Consider the following 21,825-nt stretch of genomic DNA (forward strand, 5'->3'; position numbering starts at 1 on the left):
ATGACTCCACAGTAAATCTCACCCCTTAAGAGCAAGCCACAAGGGATGTGCATGACCCTGGAGGCTTTCAAGAGGAGATTGGACGTGGCACTTGGTGCCATGGTCTGGCCATGGCGTCTGTGTTGATAGGTTGGACTCGATGATCCTCGAGGTCCTTTCCAACCTAAGTGATACTGTGATACTGTGATACTGTGACCACATAGTGTGTGTGGCTCGGGATTCCCATGGCAGTGAGATGAACTCAACCTAGGAGCGTCAGTGGCAGATTTGCCCTCTTAAATCCCTGCTGTGTGGCTAAAAGTTAGGCTTGTGGTGAGAGCACCTCCCAGCAGGGAGAGAGAATTGGGCAGGCAAAGGGTAAATCTTTTTATCCCAAACCATTAGAGGTGGTGGAGTCACCATCCCTGGAGGTGTTCAAGAGGGGATTGGACGTGGCACTTGGTGCCATGGTCTAGTCATTAGGTCTGTGGTGACAGGTTGGACTTGATGATCTCTGAGGTCTCTTCCAACCTTGGTGATTCTGTGATTAACAGTCCCATTAAGGCGTCTGCTTGCTGGAGCTGCCTGCCAGCAAACGTCACCCTCATGAAAACGCTGCGCTTGCCGCAGGCTGCTAAAGAAACCAAACCACTTAATAAACCCAATCCACTTTAGCATAACAAAATACATCAGGTGTGGGATATTTTATGAAAATGTTTAATTCAACTGTTTCTTTGGAATGTAGTAGTCATAGTTTGGAAATTTCAGTTACAGTTCAGTTCTAGGTGATTTTTCTTCTTTTCTTGTCTTTGCTTCTTTCTTTTAATGCTACTCAGTGTCTGAGAATACAAATGTCATTTTCAAGTTAAGGCTTCACTGTTCATTTTGAAACAACAATTTTACAAGTGTCATATTGTCATAGAAAATAAAAAATTTCTGTAAAAAAAATTTGCACAAGTTTGTTTTTGCTTTTTTTTTTTTTTTTCCTTTTCTCTTTAGGATGGTACAAAACATGAAGCAATAATATACCAGTAAAATGAAATCATTTTACTACCAGAAACCCCCCTTTTTTTTTTTTTTTTAATAGTTGCTTGGTTTTTGTTTTCTTTCTTTCTTTCTTTCTTTTTTTTTTCAATAAAGAAAAAAATATGTTATTTTACACTTTAAAAATTATGAAACAATCTAAAACAATATAAACTGAACATTTTGTAACACTGCCTTTACAAATTAATAACTTTATAAACATATAATTTGTTTTTCTTTTAAATATATTTATCAGTGCAAGATACTTTTCAATGTAAAGTTGCAGTATCATTTTTCCTTTATTGAAGGGCAACTTCCATTCTATTACCTTCAGAGAAATCAAATCTTCAGTGCTAGATACTCATTATCATAGTAAGGTCTGAAGAGCACAAAGGAAATATATATTTATTTTATTTTTTTTAAGGTTCACTATCCTCATTATGATAAAGGAAGAAAAAAAAACCCCAGCACCCACCAGCTTTACTGTTCAGAAAGATCAAGACCAAGAAGCTGGTCCAGAATCTATTGAAATCCATAGGAATAGTTCTAAAGGTTTTGGGCTCGGGCTCCCCAGTGGGATTTTTCCCTTCAAGGCTGTGTATGCATGTAACTCTCAGTCAGCTTAGTGGACTAGAAGTTTTTCAGCTAAGAGCAGACTCCTAGCACCTGAATGCCACGGTGGTGTTGTGCTGAAAAGAGTTTTAAACAATCCTTTATTTCTTTGGGTTAATTAACTAGCTGCTGCGATACCGTCACGGTCAAATTACAGTGTTAGATACAAAGGAAAATTCTATCTCTGCCAAAGCGAGTTTGCCACCTGGGACATTTTGTGGACTAACTTTCAGGCAAAACTTTCAGGTCTCAGGTGCACTGTCTCACCTTCTGGAGGACCCCCTAACTCTTCCAATTTAGGCATCTGCGGTTTGATGACCTGATGTGGATGTTTGCGTTTTCATCATCGTCTTTGCATTAAGGACTCCTTTGAAGTAGCAACTGTCCACTGTTTTTTTCCCTATTGGGTTCCTCTTTAAAGCATTTTCAACTACGAAACTCTCATTTTTACCTCCAGCCTCTCTACCTTTTCTTCAGTTTCTAGGTTATTCATGGATTTTCTACTGAATTTTCTGTTTCATGGTTCATATTGGTGCAATCAGATACTTTAAAGCATTTGATTGATAAATGATTTTGTTGCCCTATGTAACTCAAGGCTGAATTAGCCCTTCTTTAGTCCTATTCATGGACAGGATACTTAATTGCTCTACTACAAAAGCAATTCTGGAAAAGACTAACTCAGAAAGTCGCAATCACTTCTCTGGCTCTACTCAGAGAATTCAGCGAGGAAGAACACAAGGTCAGCACTCTGCAGTTTGTTTCTTTCCCCATGTTTGCACTGATTTTATCTGCTGGTTGGTAGATACCCAGGGCAAGGTTAAAGCTGCTTTCTTCCACAGTTATGGCTGTCTGTGTGTGGGCCACCGCAGAACACCCAGAGGCCTCTCTCACAGCTGCAGGAGGGGAGTGATCCCTCTGGTCCCTCACCTCCTCTTGTTGGACCCCCAGTAGGAAACAAAAACCTTGTTCCATTTTACCCTGTTGGCCTAGCTGCATAGGCTGCTGAACAGAATTTGTCCAATAACATTTGTCCTAAAAGATTAAAAAATTGCCACATAATTGTCAAATGTTTTTCCCAACAGCTTACATTCCTTAGCTCACAAATCTGTCACTTTCTGCACTTCTGGTCAAACAGAAATGCCAACTGGATAGAACATGATGATGAGAACATACCCTACATACACTGTGGGATTTTATTCTGCCCTCAGTACTCCTGTGTAAGCCCAATTAGCATTGATTAGCATGAAAATACACGTTTACTGAGAGAACAGAACTCTGGGTTCAGGTAGGGGCAGGAGGAGGAAACTTTCTCATTTTCAAGGCAATCTTTTCAGTAAGGGAATAATTTTCCCTGGTGTAATTAACAGGCAAGCTGTTCAGGATAAAAGACATGTTTCATGACTTCAGGAAAAAAGATACTGTCACTTTATGCTGTTAAGAAGAAACCCAAAGTTCGACTTTGGAGGGTAAAGTTAAGAATTTTCCCTTTTTTTAAAACACAAACTCTAATAAAACTCTTTGCCATTACCAGCAAGTTAAAGCTGCAGTTTTCTTTCCTTGACAATGGCAAATGCTTATGCAATCTACTTAGAGAGAAAGAGAAGAGAAAGGGAGAGAGATTTTACATTTGAAAATACATTCTATATGAAAGAACAATAAAAGGGCATATTGCAGCTTTATACAAAAGGGTCAAGAGACATGGAGTTGAAATACAGAAAGCAGAACAATCGAGCCAGGTTGTCCAATCTGATCAGCCCTTGCCTTATTGAGGCTACTTCCTTGCACTGAAATATACCTTTCTTTTAGCCAGTGAGCCACCAGAGTAAGACCAAAGCCAAGGCCATCACTGCAGAGAAGCAGAGCTGGAGTTAATGTTTACACAATGAGAAGCAGTACGAACAAAAAGGCACTTGAGAGGACATACACTAGCCAGTGCCAAGGACTTGTTTGTTTGTTTTGTTGAGTTTTTAGGCAGTACACTTGGTTACCAGTTGTGTCTGATGATGGCACATAACTCTTTTATGGAGTTCACAAGCACAAAATTTAGTACAACACTGAAAACATCAATAAAATCAGACTGTATTGCTTCGTAAACAGAGCTGACACGATATCGGTACTGATGCAGCAGTACTTCCAAAAACAGCCTAACCCTTCTTTGCCTATGCACAACACGAGCAATTATACACAAATACAGGGGCAGGAGTCCACTAATTGCTGTTACTCCAATATGTTCTGGGCACTGAGCTACAGACAGCATGTCCATCCAAAGGACCCCACTGAATACATTTTGTGACAGCATCTTGGATTTTGCACAGTAAAACCAAAACCGTCCCTTAAGGGAAAAATGAAAGAGAAGGAGAGAAAGGAAGAGAAAATGAGCTCTAAATCAATCATCCTTGGTCTCAACACCAGCATTTGATTATTTCAAATAAAACCAACGGAAAAAGCAGACTGTACATGATTCAGATCGTTAACACAGATTGTTGTCCATGTTTATCGGTTACACACTCATTGAAGCTCCTGAGAAAAGCTTGGCTCAGTGTCATCAATGCACTTTTCAGCCTGTACAGTAAAAGAAGATCAAGAGTTCCCCAGCACAACCGAGCTATGTCCTTTCATCCCGATGCTCTGAAACTTCTCCAGTTGCTTTTACCTTCATGCTTCCGAGTATGAATTCTGTGTGTTCAGTTTGTCTTTTTTCAGTTTTACGCCATCGACCAGTTCAAAATTGTAATTCTCCAGTGCAGACAAGTTCCTCTCTGACATCCCATTGTGCCAACAGGCACAGTACAGGACAACTCCACAGATGGCTCCTAAAAGCACCCCGAGTGCACTCATGGCTATGATGGTGATAAGGATGGGATCTAAGGTCTTCAGGACGCTGCCTGGTTTCCTGGAGATGTTATCATCGTAGTCTTCTCCTGTACGGTATGGAGGAGTAAACCCTGAAATGGAGTAAAGAATTGCAACATTTTCAAAGCTGATTCAAGTTAGAGATTTGCTTGATGAGCTGGAAAGGCCTTACTGTGGCCTTCCAGTATCTTAAGGGGGCCTGCAAGAAAGCTGGTGAGGGACTTTTTAGGGTGTCAGCTAGTGATAGGAGCAGGGGAAATGGATCCAAGCTAGAGGAGGGTAGGTTTAGATTAGATGTTAGGAAGAAGTTCTTCACCATGAGGGTGGTGAGACGCTGGAACAGGTTGCCCAGGGAGGTGGTGGAAGCCTCATCCCTGGAGGTTTTTAAGGCCAGGCTGGATGTGGCTCTGGGCAACCTGATCTAGTGGAACGTGTCCCTGCCTTTGGAAGGGGGGGTTGGAACTGGATGATCCTTGAGGTCCCTTCCAACCCTGAAAATTCTATGATTCTAAATTTGGAGAAAGGAAATAAAGTTTCTGACAGAAATTGCTACATGTGAACACTTCTAGGAGGTAGTCCTAGCTTCTAGGAGGTAGTCATAAGTAAGTGAAAACTAGACTGTGGCCCTAGTAGTTGTTGATTCAATCCTTGAATCTGGCTGCATATTAGTAGAGGTCGGATCCTGCCTTGGATTAAATGGGAGCCTTTGAAATAAATAAGCAGACCATTTGATTCTATTTTGCCATCTTGCAGCATTTAGATCAAAACTGTTAATTAAATCTTGTGCAGCTCCCTATGAATGCTTAAAGCCTTAGACAGCTGTTTTACATCCATCTCCACTTCACTGACATAAGAACTGGACCTTGAAATGGAAATAGTGACAGAACTGACTCAGAAAGGCACTCTGGCCTCATATGTTAAAATATTCACTGGGTATCATCATGTTTTCCCTCAACCCATTCACTCTATGAAAGACATCCAATCAGCTTGCAAACTCTGCTAAGTGTTGCAGGAAAAGCCAAAAAGTCCTTTTGGACAAATGCTGCTTTCACTGAAATCAGTGCTAGTAATCCTGTTGACTGTAACAGCAAAGAATATTAAACTTACTGTCTGAAAAATGCAAGTGGATTTTATTATTGGGACAATATGACAATTATGATCCATTTAATGATCCATTTATAGCTATCATCACTGAAAATGATAATGCTTTGATAGACTGGTCATGAAATGACATTTTCAGCCAGGTCTGAGAAACAATTATCCTGAAGAGTTTTGAGCCTAATTACCTAGACCCTGCATGAGTCATAAAGTGTAAGATATAATGATAGCTGTTTCTTCAGCTGTGGACATGACTTCTAGGTAACAAAATATTAAGGAGTTATAGTGTGCATGCTTATATATGTATATAATATAACAAAGAATGTATACAGATTTTGAGAGATGAGAGACAGGTATGAATAATGCAAAGCCCAGAAGATTACACAACACAGAAGAATAAAATGATCAAATCCTTCAGGTATCAAAGCCTTCTTATCATCTGATCTAGATAAATTAAAAAAACTTAATAAAATGTGCAGCTAGAGAACTAATCTATAAATAAATAAATAGAATGCAGAAATTCACATCAAATGCACTTTAAAATTCATCCCCTTTTAGCAGCAACACATTTTTTACCTGTTTGATTACCTTCTGGGTCTTCTTCTTCATCTATTTCGTTCTCCACATCAGTTGATTCTAATGAAGCAAAGAGAATTGACATTGATTATTAGGGTTACAAACACTGATTGACTATCATGCTGGCAATGATGCTATAGCAGATTTTCCTGTGTCAGAGCATCATTATGTCAGCTTGACAGAACTGTTCATTATGATGGGCTCTGAAAATTAATGGAGAAAAAAAGAGAAAGATTTAAAAACTCCTCTCCGCCCAGTCTTGGCACAGTTCTAGTTATCAGCAGGGGTTTTCCATGCCTGGGAAAGAGAAATCAGTGTGATGAATTAGCATCTCATTCATTGTATTTACAATTCTGGAGCCCAATTCCATAACACTTCATCAGTGTAGACATAGTTAATCACAAGAACAGTTTCACTGACTGCAGTGAGCACACTTCTGTTTGGGTTTCAGACTGAGCTTTTGGCTTTAACTCCCATAGGCCAAACTCTTAGCTCAGCATTTGGTTTGAACAACCAAAGCAAGCAGAGGTAGGAAGGAAGTTACTTTCCTTTCTGATTTTGGAGTCAGGGAAGTACCACTACTGTGGTCCTAGCACCCTTCTTAGCACTGAGGACACTGCAGGAGAACCAGCCAGTGTGTCCTGCCTCTCTTTCCTGGTAACTGTCACTCTGGTGGCATGTCATGAACCCCAGGAGGTAGACTGTGTGATAGAAGAGATTGTACAGGTTTCTGAGCCTGCAGTGAAATTGCCATGTAGTTGGAGACTGTCATGTTACCTCAAAAGGCTATCATCTACAAAAGATGAGGAGCACCCTCTGTTATTGCTCTCAGTTATGTTTCCAATTCATATGGCATAAGTTCATATTTTTAATGTTGAGGGGATCTATTTCTTCTCCTACATAAAAGTCATGGCTTCATCTCCATCATGAAGGACAGGTTTCAGTTGCTTGTGTTTATCTGGGGTTTCTGCTGCCAAGTTACATGCAGTGTGCAATCCGCATATGACCAGCAGTGACTGGAATAACCCAAGACTGGCCAGAAGTAAAAGGACTCAAATAGCATCTCAGGAATAGACTAGCTCAGACGTGGGAATGGCCATCTTCTAACATGATGTCATGTCCCATGTATCTGGGAGCTGGTGACCAGAGCAAATGAGTCACAGCAAACTGAGAAATGCAGGACAGCAGAAGACAGAGCAGGGGGCATTTTAACCTCTCTGCATGTCCAGTAAGGGTTGGATTTGGCACTTTAAAATAGAATTCAAGTAGGCTTGGCAGTAAACGATCTAAAGAGAGGGAAGTAATAGAATGGGATTTTGAGCTTTAGTTAAAACAGGGAAAAGCATTGGGAAAAGCAGAGAAATTTGAAGAGGGTAGCAATCTAAGATATAGGGAGAGATGAGAGAATGTGAAAATGCTGTGACCCATGTGAGCAGGATGTCAGTTCTAACCCGAAAGACTGCAGCTGCTGCAGTGCTGAGGTGACACCAATGGCACTTATGATTAAAGCTATGGCTCAGATCAGGATGTTTGCAGTGCAAAACTTTCTATATAGTCAAGACAAAACCAGGTATGAAAATCAAATAAATCATGCTTTGGATGAGATTTCTGCTTGCTCTTGCTGTTCATACTTACTTCGGCAATCCTCTTGTGCTACATGATTGTCAATTTTAATATCATCCACAGCAATTCCTCCAGTTCCTTTTCCAATTTCTCCCTCAATAACCACCTGGCAAAAGAAGATAATGTTCACATTTTCTTCTCTTGATAAACAATTACAGCATTCAGGATATTAGTTGCTAACACACATCTTCACTTGTCCTGATGCCGCATCTATGTCTGGTTTGATTGTGGCCTGCCAGTCTGCACTGTGTGTCTTTATGAACTTGCATATGCAAATGTGAATTGATATCAGCTCAAACTCAAAGAAAAACAGTTTGCTGTGAAGGTGAGGGAGCACTGGAGCAGGCTGTCCACAGAGGTTGTGGAGTCACATTCTCAGGTCACCTTCTTGAAGATCTTAGAGATCCTCAAATCTCACCTGGACATGTTCTTGTGTGACCTGCCTTAAGCCGACCTGCTTTGCAGGGGAGTTGGATTCAATGATCTCTAGACGTCCCTTCCAAGTCCTAGCATTCAACAATAATGCCCTGATCTCATTAAAGACTTCTACATCAGCAGCAAAACTCTGGCCAGGATGTGGTCTTGTGACAGATGCAAAATGATTGCTAACTAAGTGGCCTTCTCTAACAGCTTGTTTACATGGCTGTCATCCGAGATACCATGAAATATAGCTCTACTATTACTGCCACAGCAACAGCACCTCAGCTGTAACTATCATACTGTGTACATCAATCTGTCAGTGACATTTTCTGCTACACAATCAGCAAGGTCTTACTGGTCTGGGGTCTGCTAGCTTAGCAAGGAACAGCCCAGCTCACCTGGTAGTGTTTCACAGACTTGTGAAGCAGAACACGTCCTTCCTTCCAGCAGTTTGCCTGGTGCCCGCTCAGAGTCCACAGCACCTGGTCGTATTCATCTGGCTTTTGGTAGCGCAGTTTGATCTTCAGGGTGCCCACGTGTGCTCCAGACATGTGGTACCAGAAGGTCATGCAGTGGGCAGAGTTCTGTGAGTAAATCACGGGGCTCAGCAGCCGAGCAACTTTGCCTTTCTGGCTTTCGTCAGCTTGCGAGTAGATGAAATTGCCATCTCCTACTGTGACAGAAGGACTGTGTTAGGAATTGACACCAGTTTTCATATTCTTTTCCTTTATTTTCCTAAGAAACCCTGACCAGCCCTGATCATTTTGCTTTCTTTCTGTGCTGATGTATCAGGGCTCACAATCAAGAGTCAGAAAGCACTGGTTTGGGAGCTCTAGGAAAGCTGCTGTGCTCTAAGGTGAGAGCCACAAAAATGATCAGAGGGATGGAACACCTCTCCTATGAAGTCAGGCTGAGAGAGTTGGGATTATTCAGCATGGAGAAGAGAAGGCTCTGGGAAGACTTTATTATGTTGTTTTGATACTTAAAGGAGGCTTATAAGAAAAATGGGGACAGTCTTTTTAGCAGGGCCTGTTGTGACAGGACAAAGAGTGATGACCTAAAGACTAAGATATGAGAAAACTTTTTTACAATGCTCATTCCAGGGTGGTTGGACCACATGACCTTAAAGGTACCTTCCAATCCAATTTTGCTATGATTCTATGACTTCATCTGGCAGTGTCCCTTGCAAGAGTCTCCTTTGGCTTTGTGGTGAGAGTGAACCATAACATGTTCAGTACACATTTGTTTCTGCTCAAAGAAGGAGGCAAAAGCATGTTTGGTGTGGCAGCATATGCTCCATTTGTTGGTGTGCATCTCCTGACAGCCTTAGTTCAGCAGGTTAGACACAAATCCCTGCTCTATATTAATTGTGCAAAGAACTATTTAAAAGCTTTGTTTAAAGTAATCTGTGCTCCATAAGAGAAGAATGAGAAGAACACTGGAAGATAAAATAACTTTGAACAGCCATGGCCAGAGATCAGGAATTGAGCTCTAAGCAGCGCTCCTAAACAGAGTCTGCACATTGTCAGAAACAGTGTCAGAGTTACTGGAACAATATCCTGGGATGTGTATATTTCCTGAAAAAGTGAGATTGTGGCTAGTGTTTTCTGAAGACCATAATGGATCTCTACATCTTGAAATCTGAGCACTTAGTACCCTTAACTTAGAAAAATTGCTTGCCTAATCACTCTGGGTGAGAAGCATATGGGAGTGTGATTGGTGTGGTAACAGAAAATTGCTAAGTAAGAGAGTGACTACAGGAAAGTTCTTGTGATTGACACCAGGCAGTTTTTGAACAGCATCTTAGCAGAGGATTTTGATGGAAAATTTGGAAGTTCATCCTGGTGCATGTAAGAATAGATTGCATGTGTAATGCATTCACACAAAAGGATGGAGACAACATTTGCTGGCTACGGCATAAAGTTATCTTGAAAGTAAGAAGGAGAAAAGTAATAATAAGAAATATTATTGCTCAAATGCAAGTCTACACATCTCTCTTTAAGCACAAGACAAAAGGCAAAAGAAGACCTCCTGGAAGGATGCTGTTTCATCAACATTGGTCTTTGCCCATACATTATGTTCTTGAATTTCTTTTGAAATAATGTATAAATGAGGCTTGCCGGATTGTAATGGTATGGTCCTGCACCAATGAGGAAGAGAAGATGAGTGTCGCTACTCTGGGAAGCCTAAGTATCACAGGTTAGTTAAAAGATGAGCCAGGAACAAAGAGGAGTACCTTAAACCCAATGGCTGGGAGGAGTGGGCCTGATGAATGAGAAATAGAAATATTTCTTTTATATATAAATATTTGGTTTGGAATTTTCTGTGGGCAGTTAAAGGAATCCTGGTCCACATGCATATGCAAGCATCTGCTCTTTGAATTAATTTTATAGGGGAAGAGGATGCTAAAATGACAATTTCTGCAGTCCCATCTTGTCCAGCTTTTCCAGCTGGAGTACTTGTGTCTATATGCTCTTTCCAACTTCGCTCCTGTGCAGAGGGCAGCACAACACGTGCAAAGAATGGTGCTGGGGAAATCCAAAGCGAGATAAAAAGGAAAATAATCACAGCATTAGGACAGCTGTCTCAGTTAGAAGACTAACCCTGGGCAGATATAATCATAACATGCACAACTTGAAGTGAAATACAGCATATCCTGCTGTCTTAAAGAAAATGCTGTTGAAGACCACTTCTGTGGAGTTTCTTCAACTTTCTTAGATGTGCAGCTGAGAACAAGAGGTGCCTGGGAGTTGGTCTGTGTTGTGGTGACACTGAGGTGCTTCTTTGGGACATCAGTGCCATTCAAACTGTGATCTGTGTTCAGAACCACCCCTCTCATTCTGTACTTGCTGGCAGGGAAATGGCAAAACCTGGCTGTTGAAAGTGCCTTTAAAGCTGAAGAAAAATGGTGGAAAAGGTTGGAAGCTACTGCAGTAAGGAGAAAAAGGGGCTGCCTGTAAGACTTACTAAAGCTACAGCTAAGACAATAAATACATTTTCTGCACTAGCAGGGCCCAGCAGAAACAACAAAATCTCATTTGAAGAATATAATTTCTTCATCTCTTGATTGAAGACAGGTTCAGTCTCTTTATAATCCTTGGTGGCAAAGTGCAGATAGCTCTCATTTCCAGAATATTATTGCAGTGCTGGGTCAGGAACTCTGTCTTCATTGTCTTAATTAGAGCTTTACTTATGCATGCCTTTTAGATTTTGTCAGTCTCTGGCTAACATAGCTTTTAACCTCCTTTCAATGTCAGATCCTACTGAGCCATTTCACTTTACTCTACATCAATTTTTCCACCATTACAGCCTTCACTTCAGCTAACTGCCTTTAGTTAATTTGATGCCATTTATTTGTACAATGCCATTTATAGTCAAAGTATTATAAGTTTTTTTTTTTCCCTTTCCCCTGAAACTACTGTACATGTCTTAAGATTCAATTGAAAGTGTCTCAGAATTTAAAAAGTCCAATTTTGTCTAATTTCCTTGTCATTCTCATTAGGCAAAGGGGTTGCAGAAGTGGGAAGGGGGATTCATCTCAACACATTTGATTAATCTGCACGTACGCAAGAGAGAACACTGAAGGGAGAGGCTGTGTGGGTCACGAAGTGCCCTCCCTTCTCCACTAGCCAGCAGCATATTTATTGCCTAATTATGCAGAGCCATGAGTTAGACACTACAAAACCAACCAATCAATTTCCCAGGGTGATATTTCTGGAAAGGGGTGGCTGGAGAGGAGGAAGGCATGGAAGTATGTCCACCTAGGAAGTTTCACTTATAATACCTTGCTGGGCAGTCTCTGCAACTGCACACAGGAATAATGTGAGGTTTGTTTGTGACCATATCTGTTGGTAAGGGATATCTGCAGAACATTTGATCATTCAGATTTTTTTTGTCCTATCCCAAATCAGGGGAAGGGGAATATCTTTAATTCCTGGCAATAAATTATGGTCAGTTGTGAGTACATGTGCTGGATTAGGTTGCACAGAGCATCTTTCTGAATTCACACATTTTAGATACTATTTGCTCTCCTATGGTTTTGCAGGGGATTTTGGTATTAAACAGAGCAAAATGGCTAAATCATGAACTCATGATTACCTGTATGGTCTTGAATTGGCCCTGTTTTGCTGGTCAGGATTGCCCACTTTAAATCCACCTGGTTGTCATGCTCCCAGTGGCACAGTGTCTTTTGAGATCCCCAGCCAAAGGCACAGTTGAAGTTGTATAGCGGCAGCTCTGCAGGAAAAACGAGGGATGAAATGTGGTTGTTAATCATATAAATCAGATTTTATACTTCAAAACCATTTGACCATTAACAGAACCATTCCTACATGAAATTCTGAGAAGCCATAACCAGAGCAGCCCTGCCGGGAAGCAGATGAAGAATGACTATTTCTAGTAAACGCTGTGGTTACTTCTTGCCTCTTTATGACACATATTTTGGCATTTTTTTATGGTTGGATGAAATCTTCTAATTTGCCTACATTAGCTGATATCTGTGCTGCAACATACATGACTCAAAAAGAAAGCTCTGGCTTGCGGATCTGATCTATTTTCTGGTTGTCAATATCTATTTGCACCATAACGGCGCAATGTTTTGCAACAACTCACAATCAGATCTGGACAGAAATAAGAAAGGACAGGAACACTAATGGAATGTCCTTGGCAGGAAAGGATTGCTGGTGAAATGTATGAGTACGTGGCTTCAGTGAGGAACTTATTCCAGCACCTTCCAGACAGCTAAGGAGGCCCACAAGATGGCAGCATTGAAATGGACAAACTGAGATGGAACGGGGACAAATGTGGCTGATTGCCAAATGAACTCAAAATGAGCTTCAAAACAAGCTCCATGTAAAACAAGGGAAGTCTGGTATTATGGTCAGGATGAGATCATATCTTGTTTTCAGCTTCTCTTTAAGTCTGCCCAAAGGTTTAATACATAGTAGCTTATTTTCTTCAATAGAACTTGGAATTTGAATGGAAAGATTATACAAAGATATCACCTAAATCCCTTGCATTTCTTATTTTCAGAAGCAGTTTGAAACCTTTTGGGCTTTTGGTTCCTACCCCGTTGAGATGAACTTTTACCTCACCTTGAGCAATGGCAACTCCCTGTAGAGCAATACCCTTCCCACAGCAGTGTGACCAAATCCTGAAGGCTTTTCTCAGGCATGACTCACACCTTATTAAACGAATAACTTAGGTTTACTTTAATGAGATGCTTTGTGCAAGTATGAACTAAGAACAAAGGACTCTGTGCTCCCATCAATATCGGCTCTGAGGGAAGAATTGTGTTTCTTGCCCATTATTAAAAAAAAAAGCCAGAAAAGATAATGTAACCTCTAGAATGTGTTTTGTTTATTGTGGGAAAATACAGAGGAATATGGGAAGTGTGTTGGGACCTGTGGCTGGCCAGACCTTTGAGGTAGAGCCCTCCCAATCTGAAGAGGCAAAAGACCTTCTCAACATAGTGAGCTGCCTGGGCAACACTGGAAAGACTTTTTAGCTCACAACCCAGATTTTAATGCAGAGTAAACTAGAATAATAATTTCATTAACACAGGGCAAACCTCAAGTGAGTAGGTTGAGACAGAATGGATATAAAAATAGTCTATCTGTCATTCTTTCTCTGCCTGCTGTGTCCTTGTTCAGCGGGTCTTTGCTCCCAGATAGAATTTTAACTCAACTTACTGCATTCCTGCACTGCATCCACTGTGCCCTCTCCTCTCTGGCCCCTAGAAAATTTCTGTCTGTCAGCAGAGAGGCCTGAGTGTGCAGCAGCTCCTGCCCCTCTTCTCTGCCTGTCAGTACCTCGGCTGTGCTGCAGCATCACTCCACACTGAGCCCCCATTCTTTGCTCCTTTCTTTCATCTACCCCATCCTGCCTGCCTCCCCCCTCCCTCCCACTGGCCTCCAGAGGGGTCTGCTCCACATTGTCACGAATATGGCATCCTAGCTGGGAAGAAATGAATTAAACAGATAATGTCTGACACAAGAATTCAATATGGAGAGAACATGTTTCCTGGAGGACCTTATCCCCTTCTAGGAAAGATCATGGTGAATAATTCCTCTTTGGGCTCAAAACACTGAAGAAGCAGAACTCAGCCTGTGAGCACAAGAGTGCAGAAAGGCAATCCATTATGTTCCTTTCTTCAGTATATGGTGGGTTTTCTTTTCTAGACAATGGGATTATGATCAAAGATATCTTGCCCAAAAGAGGAAATGTGAAAACCAAGGGGAGATTTTAAAGAAACAGAACGACATTTATATGAACTAAAGAGTTTCAAGTTCTTGGAAAATTTTTCTTTCATTGTCAAGGAGGCCTAGGGAGAGCTATATTGCGTGGCTTTGCTTGGCTTTGACATCAGAGCCATGAAATAGAACTTTAGAAAAGGTCTTAGAAAACGTAAACCAAAATTAATCTTATTAATCCTGAAGGGTTATATCATGCAAAGCCAGTGATAGCCTGGATGGTATTCAAACCACAAGAAAAGAGAGCAGTGGTAGATAGATCACATCGATCTGAAGGTACCACACAACATAAATGAGCTCACAGCACAAAGAGACTGAAAGGATTGGCACTGTCCAACTCTGAGTAAAAATAAATAGCAGAAGACACAAGAGAAGAATGTAAATGGCTGGAAAATCCAGGGAAGGAAGATTATAATATTTGTTTTCTCCATTTCATAGCCTGAGAAGTGCAAGATATCCATGATGTGGGTGATACTTGCTTTCCATGAATGCTGGTAAGGCTGAACACAGTTCAAAGACAACTGGACAGTGAAATAGACAAGGAAAATATCCACAATTTAATTATTAATTGTAAAGTGCAAGGCCTGACAAGCCTTTTGCTTCATGGTGTGAAGCCAGCTCTGAACATTTGGATTAGGAGAGTTTCAAAACAGCACTAAATTTCACAGCATCATCTAATAAAGAATTTCTGACACTTTAATTTGAAATTATAGTCCAGGAAATTGGCAAAGAGCCCAAGTTTGATATGCTTTGGCCATGTCTGTGCTCTTTGGCTTTAGGCTTACATGCAGCATGGTGTAGCATAAAAATGAACTTCTTTTCTATGCAGAAGTTAATGGAATTCCTCTGAAACCGAGGAGAATTTAACCAGTAACCTGCTCCAAGTTAGCTATTTGGTGCTACTTTCCCATTGTTTTCTTAAAAGCGATTGTGTTAACATATTCCTTAGACAATGACAGCAATGGAATTGAAGGGCAAAGGCAAGACATTTCAGAGTGTTCTTATTTTATGGGCTCCTTAAATATGCCATCACTTATTGTCTGTTCTTACATCTCTTCTAATCCTTCTCCCAGGGACCCATAAAAAGGAAAAATAGACCTGCTAGCCAATTAATAATAGACACTTGTAGCATCAGGATAGGTTCATTAGTTGTATGGACAATGGATGTGCCCCAGCAAAAGTCAGAATAGTTCAACACTTCAATTAAGTGTCCCAGGGGGCTGATACAGTAGCTCACAGTAAACTACAGTCAATCTGTGCTTTTCATTGTCCTTCAAAATACATCTTGGCAGCTCTGGTAGAAGGAAGGAAAGTAGGGATGAGTAGCATTTGGTGGGGTCCCTCTACAGCACTGTCCCATTCTCCTGCCGGGATAATTCTCCTGCCATTAGGTGACTGATCTCCACGTTTGTGTGTATTGAGAGGATGAAGAAAGCCAGCTATTATGTAACCAAAAGACAGCAGCTTAGAAGAGAATCTGAGAGGGAGCTGTGACGAAATCCCATATGCCTTTTTCAAAATGTAGGGTACGTGATACTGAACTAAACCAGATTTATCATCTCAAGGAATAACCAACAGCTGCACTTCTTGAGCACATCTTGCTCACAGCTGGAACCATTACTGCACATGAACAAGAAAGTAATTTGAAAATCTAGTTGAGTGAGTTTCTTGCAAGTTCATTAATCTTTCGTGGCTCACAGACTTTGACATATCCAACAAGAGGCAAGAAGGAGCATGATGGCATGAAACATGCTAGGAAAATTCTCTATACGATTCTCTTGCCAAAGGGTAAATCAACATTGAAGTGGGAAATTGCAAACATAATTTGGACCACTTCAAAGTAGTTTATTTGGTCTGATTCATATTTGAATTTCACCTTTTTATAACACTTATGCTGGCAGCGCAGAATTACCTTAAATGATAGTAAAATGATAACTGCTTTAACATCCCTGTATTGAGGCAAAGTTGTCCCACTGTAAATGAGAATGAGACTTATTCACCTTAAAATGATTTCTTAGCATAGATTTAACCTCAGGATTTCTTAGTGATATTCTTCTGACATAGCTATTACACGTGTGAAAAACAAGCTGCTTCTTGAACAGTCTGCTTTACAAAGGACTGAGAGCAGGGAATGTAAATGAACAGCTTGCTCTGTATGTAAATAGCTAAAAGCCAGCCATTTCAAATAGTCCTCTGGAACTGAAATAGATGTGAGGACCAAGGCCTGAAAGGTATTTGCCTGAACAGGGAGTTTTGTTAAAGGCATCTTTTTGAGTTTGAGGGGAAAAAGTAGAGCCTCTTTTAAAAAAACATCCAAAGCTTTAAATGTTTTTTAGCAGTTTGAAGCCATGATCCTTTTTTATTCTCTTACAATTCAACCCCCTTGAAATGAACGATAAAAGTCTTCTTGATGGAGAGCTTGTTTATACACAGAGGCTTTCCAGCTATTTGCTCTTAACTATTTCCTTAGTGTATGAAAGCTGGTTGGAACAGGATCATCTCAGACTTTGACACACTCAAGCATGTCAGTCTGGGAAAACAAGATTAGGGTTGTTCATAGGCACGAATGCAGGCAGAAGAATAGCAATACGTGGTGATAGCTCCTACAGCAGAAGTACCTGTGCTGTGGCAGATGCTGCTGCTGACAGGGCTGGTAAATCTCTGTGCCAAATCACAGTGGCACAAGCTGCTGTGGCCAGCACTGGCACAATGTAGCTCATGTTTGGTTATCTGCTGAAGCCTGCAGCCTGCAACTGATCTGGAATAGCCCTTTGGCTTGGAGTTCATCATTTACCTCAAGCTGTATTAGCATCTTAAGGTAAATGAGCCCTTAGAGGGAATTAAGGCTGAAGCTAAAGGCTCAGTACTTGATGTATTAAATTTATACCTTGTTCAGCTTGAGAATAGCTGAAAGAGCTGGAGTGCACTCATCCTCAGCCAGCTGAGGGCTGGGATGCATTTGAGCAGCTCTTAACTTCAAGGCCATTTTAAACTATGCTATTTGTGGCTGCCATAGCAGACTCTCTCCCAGTTGCATAGCCCCTTGCTCTGATGTGCTTCATCATGCCAGCCAGGTCCAGCTGTGCCCCTTCAGCAGAAGGAAATGCTTACACCACCTTCATGCCAGGAGGAGTTTCCCCAGGTTGAGTGGAATTTCTGTCTGCCCCTTTTGGGGTGTTTTCTGGCTGGTTTTCAGTGAGGGATTATGAAGCAGCTGGAAACTTTTATATCTTAAACTGGAGATTCTGGAAATCTTACTCAGATTTATTAGCATCTGACTGATCTCTATCTAGGGTCTTTGTAATGTGCTGCCATGTGGGAGCCTGGAATTTGGGATGTGAACTTGCCCCTTATTCCCCGGAAGGAAACAGTTCCTACCAGCACAATGCAGGGAAGTAACATTGGCATACTGTGAAGGGAACCTCTGAGACTCCTTTAATAGAGGAAAAAAACTTGGCTCATCACGGAGTAGGCAAAGGTGGTGCAGAAGGGAAGTAAGGAGAGAAAATGAGGATATCTTAATCTCTGGCAGAACAGTCAATCTGTTTCTGGAAAGTCCCACCCAAGTCAAGGGGCTTAAACACAACCTCCCATTGCAGTTTTCTGTGGGGAGGATGGAAGAAAACTGCATTTTACAGAGGCACTTGAGGAATTTGCAATTTGTTTAAATGCCAGAAGATAGTTAAAAAAGCCTGCAACAAAAATCCTTCATTTCAGCAAACTATAAAGCTAAAAGACTATTTCAGACATAAAAATGAAAATGTTTTACTCTTAAAACCACTGCACATCATCCTTTCTTCCTTTGCATCCCCCACCCCTTTCCATACTGGGATCACCAGCAGCCTTCCAGCCCTTCAGCCATGTTGACTGTAGAAGAGCCCTGAGGAGAGGTGTCCCATGAAGCTGGGCCAGCCCTTTGTGTTTCTTACTGCACTGGTACTCCACAATCTTCTGCTCATAAAGCAGGGCACAGCTAGAAATAGTGTGTGCTGACTAAGCCGACTGGCTGACCCTGGAGACAAACTTTGAGGGGAGTAAAAGCATTCGCCTCTGCAACATCAGAGCGGAGAGGCCAAGAGTAGGAGCAGTGCCTAAGTCAGCTCTATCTCTTAATCAGGTCAGCACCATCAGTGTCCTTTAGGAAACTTCTGCATTATTAGTCTCTTTCTTTGACTTGAAGCAAGAGTGGATTGTGTCACATGGTTGAGGAAACAATGATAAACACTTATCCACCCTGTTAATAAATCACTTGCAAGACTGTGCCTGACTGTGCTTTAATGGAGGAAATGGGAGGAACCGAAAACTGACCCCTTGCCACTCCGCAATTATTAACGCAAAGGATTTTCAAATGCTGCTTATAGTTTTGGGAAGGTTCCCTTCCCCCCCCCCCCCCCCCCAAATCTAGCCTCTCCCTGACTCCCAATAAATTGCACAGGATATTAAAAAATTGTAGGAAAACTGTGGAAGCAGCAAACTACAGGTTTTAAAAGCTGCTAGTTACTGTACTGATTACGTCGAAAGGACCTGCTGCCAGTGGCAACTTGCTCTTTCTTTTTCAAGTCCATGGTAGCAGTTTATGTAACCCCATTTTGAGGAAACTTGCTCGAAAACAATACTGTAAAACTGCCAGCTCCCTGCTGGAGAAAACTGGCAAACTTTACTTGTCTGAGTTTTGTAAAGCCACGGATATAAATAGAGAGTGGGCCTGTGTGTGGCTCTGTTTTTGTTTTCCTAGAGTTTGCAAACACATTTTGTGTCACTGACATGCCACATTCAAACAGAGTGCACTGTGTGATTAAGTTAGTTTAATTTTGTCAGCATTTGGCATTTGCTGATGCAGAAGGAAATCTTGTTCTCTGCTGTGTCTACATGTGGATGAAAGGAATAAAATATTTACTGTGCAGAGCTGAGAGACCAGATGCTTCTTTACTTCAGAGACTTTTAGGGAAGGGGAAGTCAGGAAGTGCTGCAATTCATTATTTTGTCTCTGGCATGAAATTTGGGTATGGAATTTGTTATGTTTTAATAAGGAAAAAAAAAAAAAGGACTTTTTTTTTTACCTGGTTGTAGTGTATTGTCTATTACTGTTGGCTTTTCCGTATTCAGCACTGTAGTACCACCTGGAAAAGAAATTATGCATATCATGATACATGGGATGCAACAAAGGACACAGCAGTCATTAGGAATCTCCTATATATAAATCTGAAATAGTAGCACCTTTATTAGACATGTAAGTAACTGAGTATGTGAGATGAGGCATGAAAATATGTCATTAAAGATCTGGTTTACTTTATCAAAAAAGAAAGCAAGAACTCATCATTAAATAGAGCTGTATATCTTTGGAGTCCTTGAAGCACCAACTGATCAATCCTTGTCATGTCCCTGTGGACCTCTTTGTTTTCTAGACACTGATGTGCTCCAAATCACACAGGAAGACACCAGCTGATCTTTGTAGCACCTCCTAATAGTCCCCAGTTTGTGCATTCACCCATGATATGTTGCTTCTCATGGCAGGGGTGTGAGGTCCTCCAGCCCCTGTCATGCTGTGTCCTCCCTGTGTGCTGTTCTATAGCTGTATAGTGAGACCAGCTCATAAGAGCGGTGCATGAGAATTCATAGAATCCTATGATAGAATGCTTAGGGTTGGAAGGGACCTTTAAAAGTCATCTAGTCCACCCTCCCCACCAAGGGCAGGAGTATCATCAACTAGATCAGATTGCTTAAAGCCCCATGAAGACTGACCCTGAACATTTCCAGGGATGGGGCTTCTACTACCTCTCTGGGAAATGTGTGCCAGCAGGTTACTCACAGTGTAAAAAGTTTCTTCTTTACATCTAGTCTCAGTCTCCTCTCTTTTATTTTAAAACCATCATCCCTCATCCTGTCACAACAGGCCCTGCTAAAAAGATTGCCCCATTTTTCTTAAAGGCTCTCTTTAAGTACTGGAAGTTCTCAATAAGGTCTCTTCAGAACCCTCTCTTCTCTATGCTGAACAACCTCAACTCTTTCAGCCTTTCCTCATAGGAGAGGTTTTCTGTCTCTCTGATCATTTTTGTTTACCTCTTCTGGACCCACTTTAACTGGTCTGTCTTTCTTGTGCTGACTACTCCAGGGCTGTACCCAGTACTTCAGTTGGGGTCCCAAATGGAGAGAATCACCTCCCTCTAACTGCTGGCCATGCTTCTTTAAATGCAGCCCAGGATATGATTGGCATTACTTGCACTGAGTGCACAGTGCCAGCTCACGTCCAGCTTCTCATCCGCTGGTACCGCTAAGTCCTTCTCAGCAAGGTCTTCATTCCCTGGCCTGAATAAATACCAGAAGCTGTGCTAACACAGATGCAGGAGCTTGCCCTTGGCTTTGTTGAACCTCATGAGGTTCACCTAGGCCCACTTCTCCAGCCTGTCCTGGCCTCTCTGGGTAGCCCAACTTTAGTCTAAGGCAGGCTTAATTTCTGTCTCAAAGAGCAGGAGAAATTAAAGACTTCCCCTTTGTCTTCTTCAAGCAGATGAAAAAAGAGGTGAGTGGGGTCATGGCCCTCTCCTAAGCTCACTAATTGGTATTTTTTGAAATACTTGACTTTTTAGAGCAAGCCTCATATTGATAAAGGAAACAGAAAGGAAATTAGCACAATTATAACTGCGCAGTAGGGTGCTGATTACCAGTCAATGGCTTCTCTATTCTTTAGCAAGCAAATGCTTAAAGCATTATAGAAGGGATGGCTATGATGACTTCCAATGGGAATGAATGCCCAAGCTATATCAGCTTTATGTTTGTGAGAATGATCTGATGGGAAATGCTATAAGCCACACAAATAGAGTAGCTCTGTATGGGGTCTGAGCAGTGCAGGAGGGAATCTGGCCTACAGCACAATTAGAGCTAATTGGGAGGGAGGCTCCATTGTGATGCTCACATATGTGCAAGAGCTCTTGGGGAAGAGGCTCTCACAGTTGTACCCACGAGCACCACATGCATCTGGGAAAAGAGCAGAAGGGACTGATGAAACCCCCTCTGCACTGCTCTGCTATACTTAATGGGCCACAAGATTTACATAATTTCCTTCTATGCATTTTGTTGGGGAAAAAACCACCACAAAACCAAACCCCAAAGAATGTTTACAATTCAATTATTGGTAAATTCACTTCTGTGCAGTTTGGTGTTTTAAGTAACACCATACATATGATGCAGTACTTCTACAGTGCCCAGAACAGCTGGGCATGTTCTGCTCAGAGTTTCTAGGTGGTACAGTCATAAATTATAGTAAAGTGTCTACACTTTTGTAGAAGGGCAATGTAGTACTTTTCAGTTTTACTACTGAAATAGGTTCAGCCCCCCAGAAGAGCTGCTGCTCAGGAAGTCTGGTGACTTTTCCCTTGTCTTAAAGTTTATA

General features: G+C 41.4%; 1 protein-coding gene across 6 annotated transcripts in view; it reads right to left on the reverse strand.

The window, feature by feature from the left end:
• Positions 1–682: 682 nt before the first annotated feature.
• Positions 683–21,825, reverse strand: part of NRP1 (neuropilin 1) — a 116,730-nt gene continuing 95,587 nt past the window's right edge. For 3 of the 6 annotated variants that reach the window (XM_068146245.1, XM_068146243.1, XM_068146239.1), the window contains 6 exons: positions 19,496–19,555; positions 12,283–12,420; positions 8,583–8,857; positions 7,777–7,870; positions 6,142–6,201; positions 683–4,559 (listed from right to left, as the gene is read on the reverse strand). In XM_068146245.1, the coding sequence (XP_068002346.1) occupies positions 4,270–4,559; positions 6,142–6,201; positions 7,777–7,870; positions 8,583–8,857; positions 12,283–12,420; positions 19,496–19,555 (917 nt within the window). In that variant the 3' untranslated portion in view covers positions 683–4,269. The remainder of the gene's footprint in view (positions 4,560–6,141; positions 6,202–7,776; positions 7,871–8,582; positions 8,858–12,282; positions 12,421–19,495; positions 19,556–21,825) is intronic. The other 3 variants (XM_068146244.1, XM_068146240.1, XM_068146242.1) reach the window with 2 other exon arrangements.

The sequence above is a fragment of the Melanerpes formicivorus genome, unplaced genomic scaffold, assembly GCF_026170545.1.
Source record: "Melanerpes formicivorus ecotype bairdi unplaced genomic scaffold, bMelFor1.0.p_v2 SCAF_13, whole genome shotgun sequence".
Classification (NCBI taxonomy): Eukaryota; Metazoa; Chordata; class Aves; order Piciformes; family Picidae; genus Melanerpes; species Melanerpes formicivorus.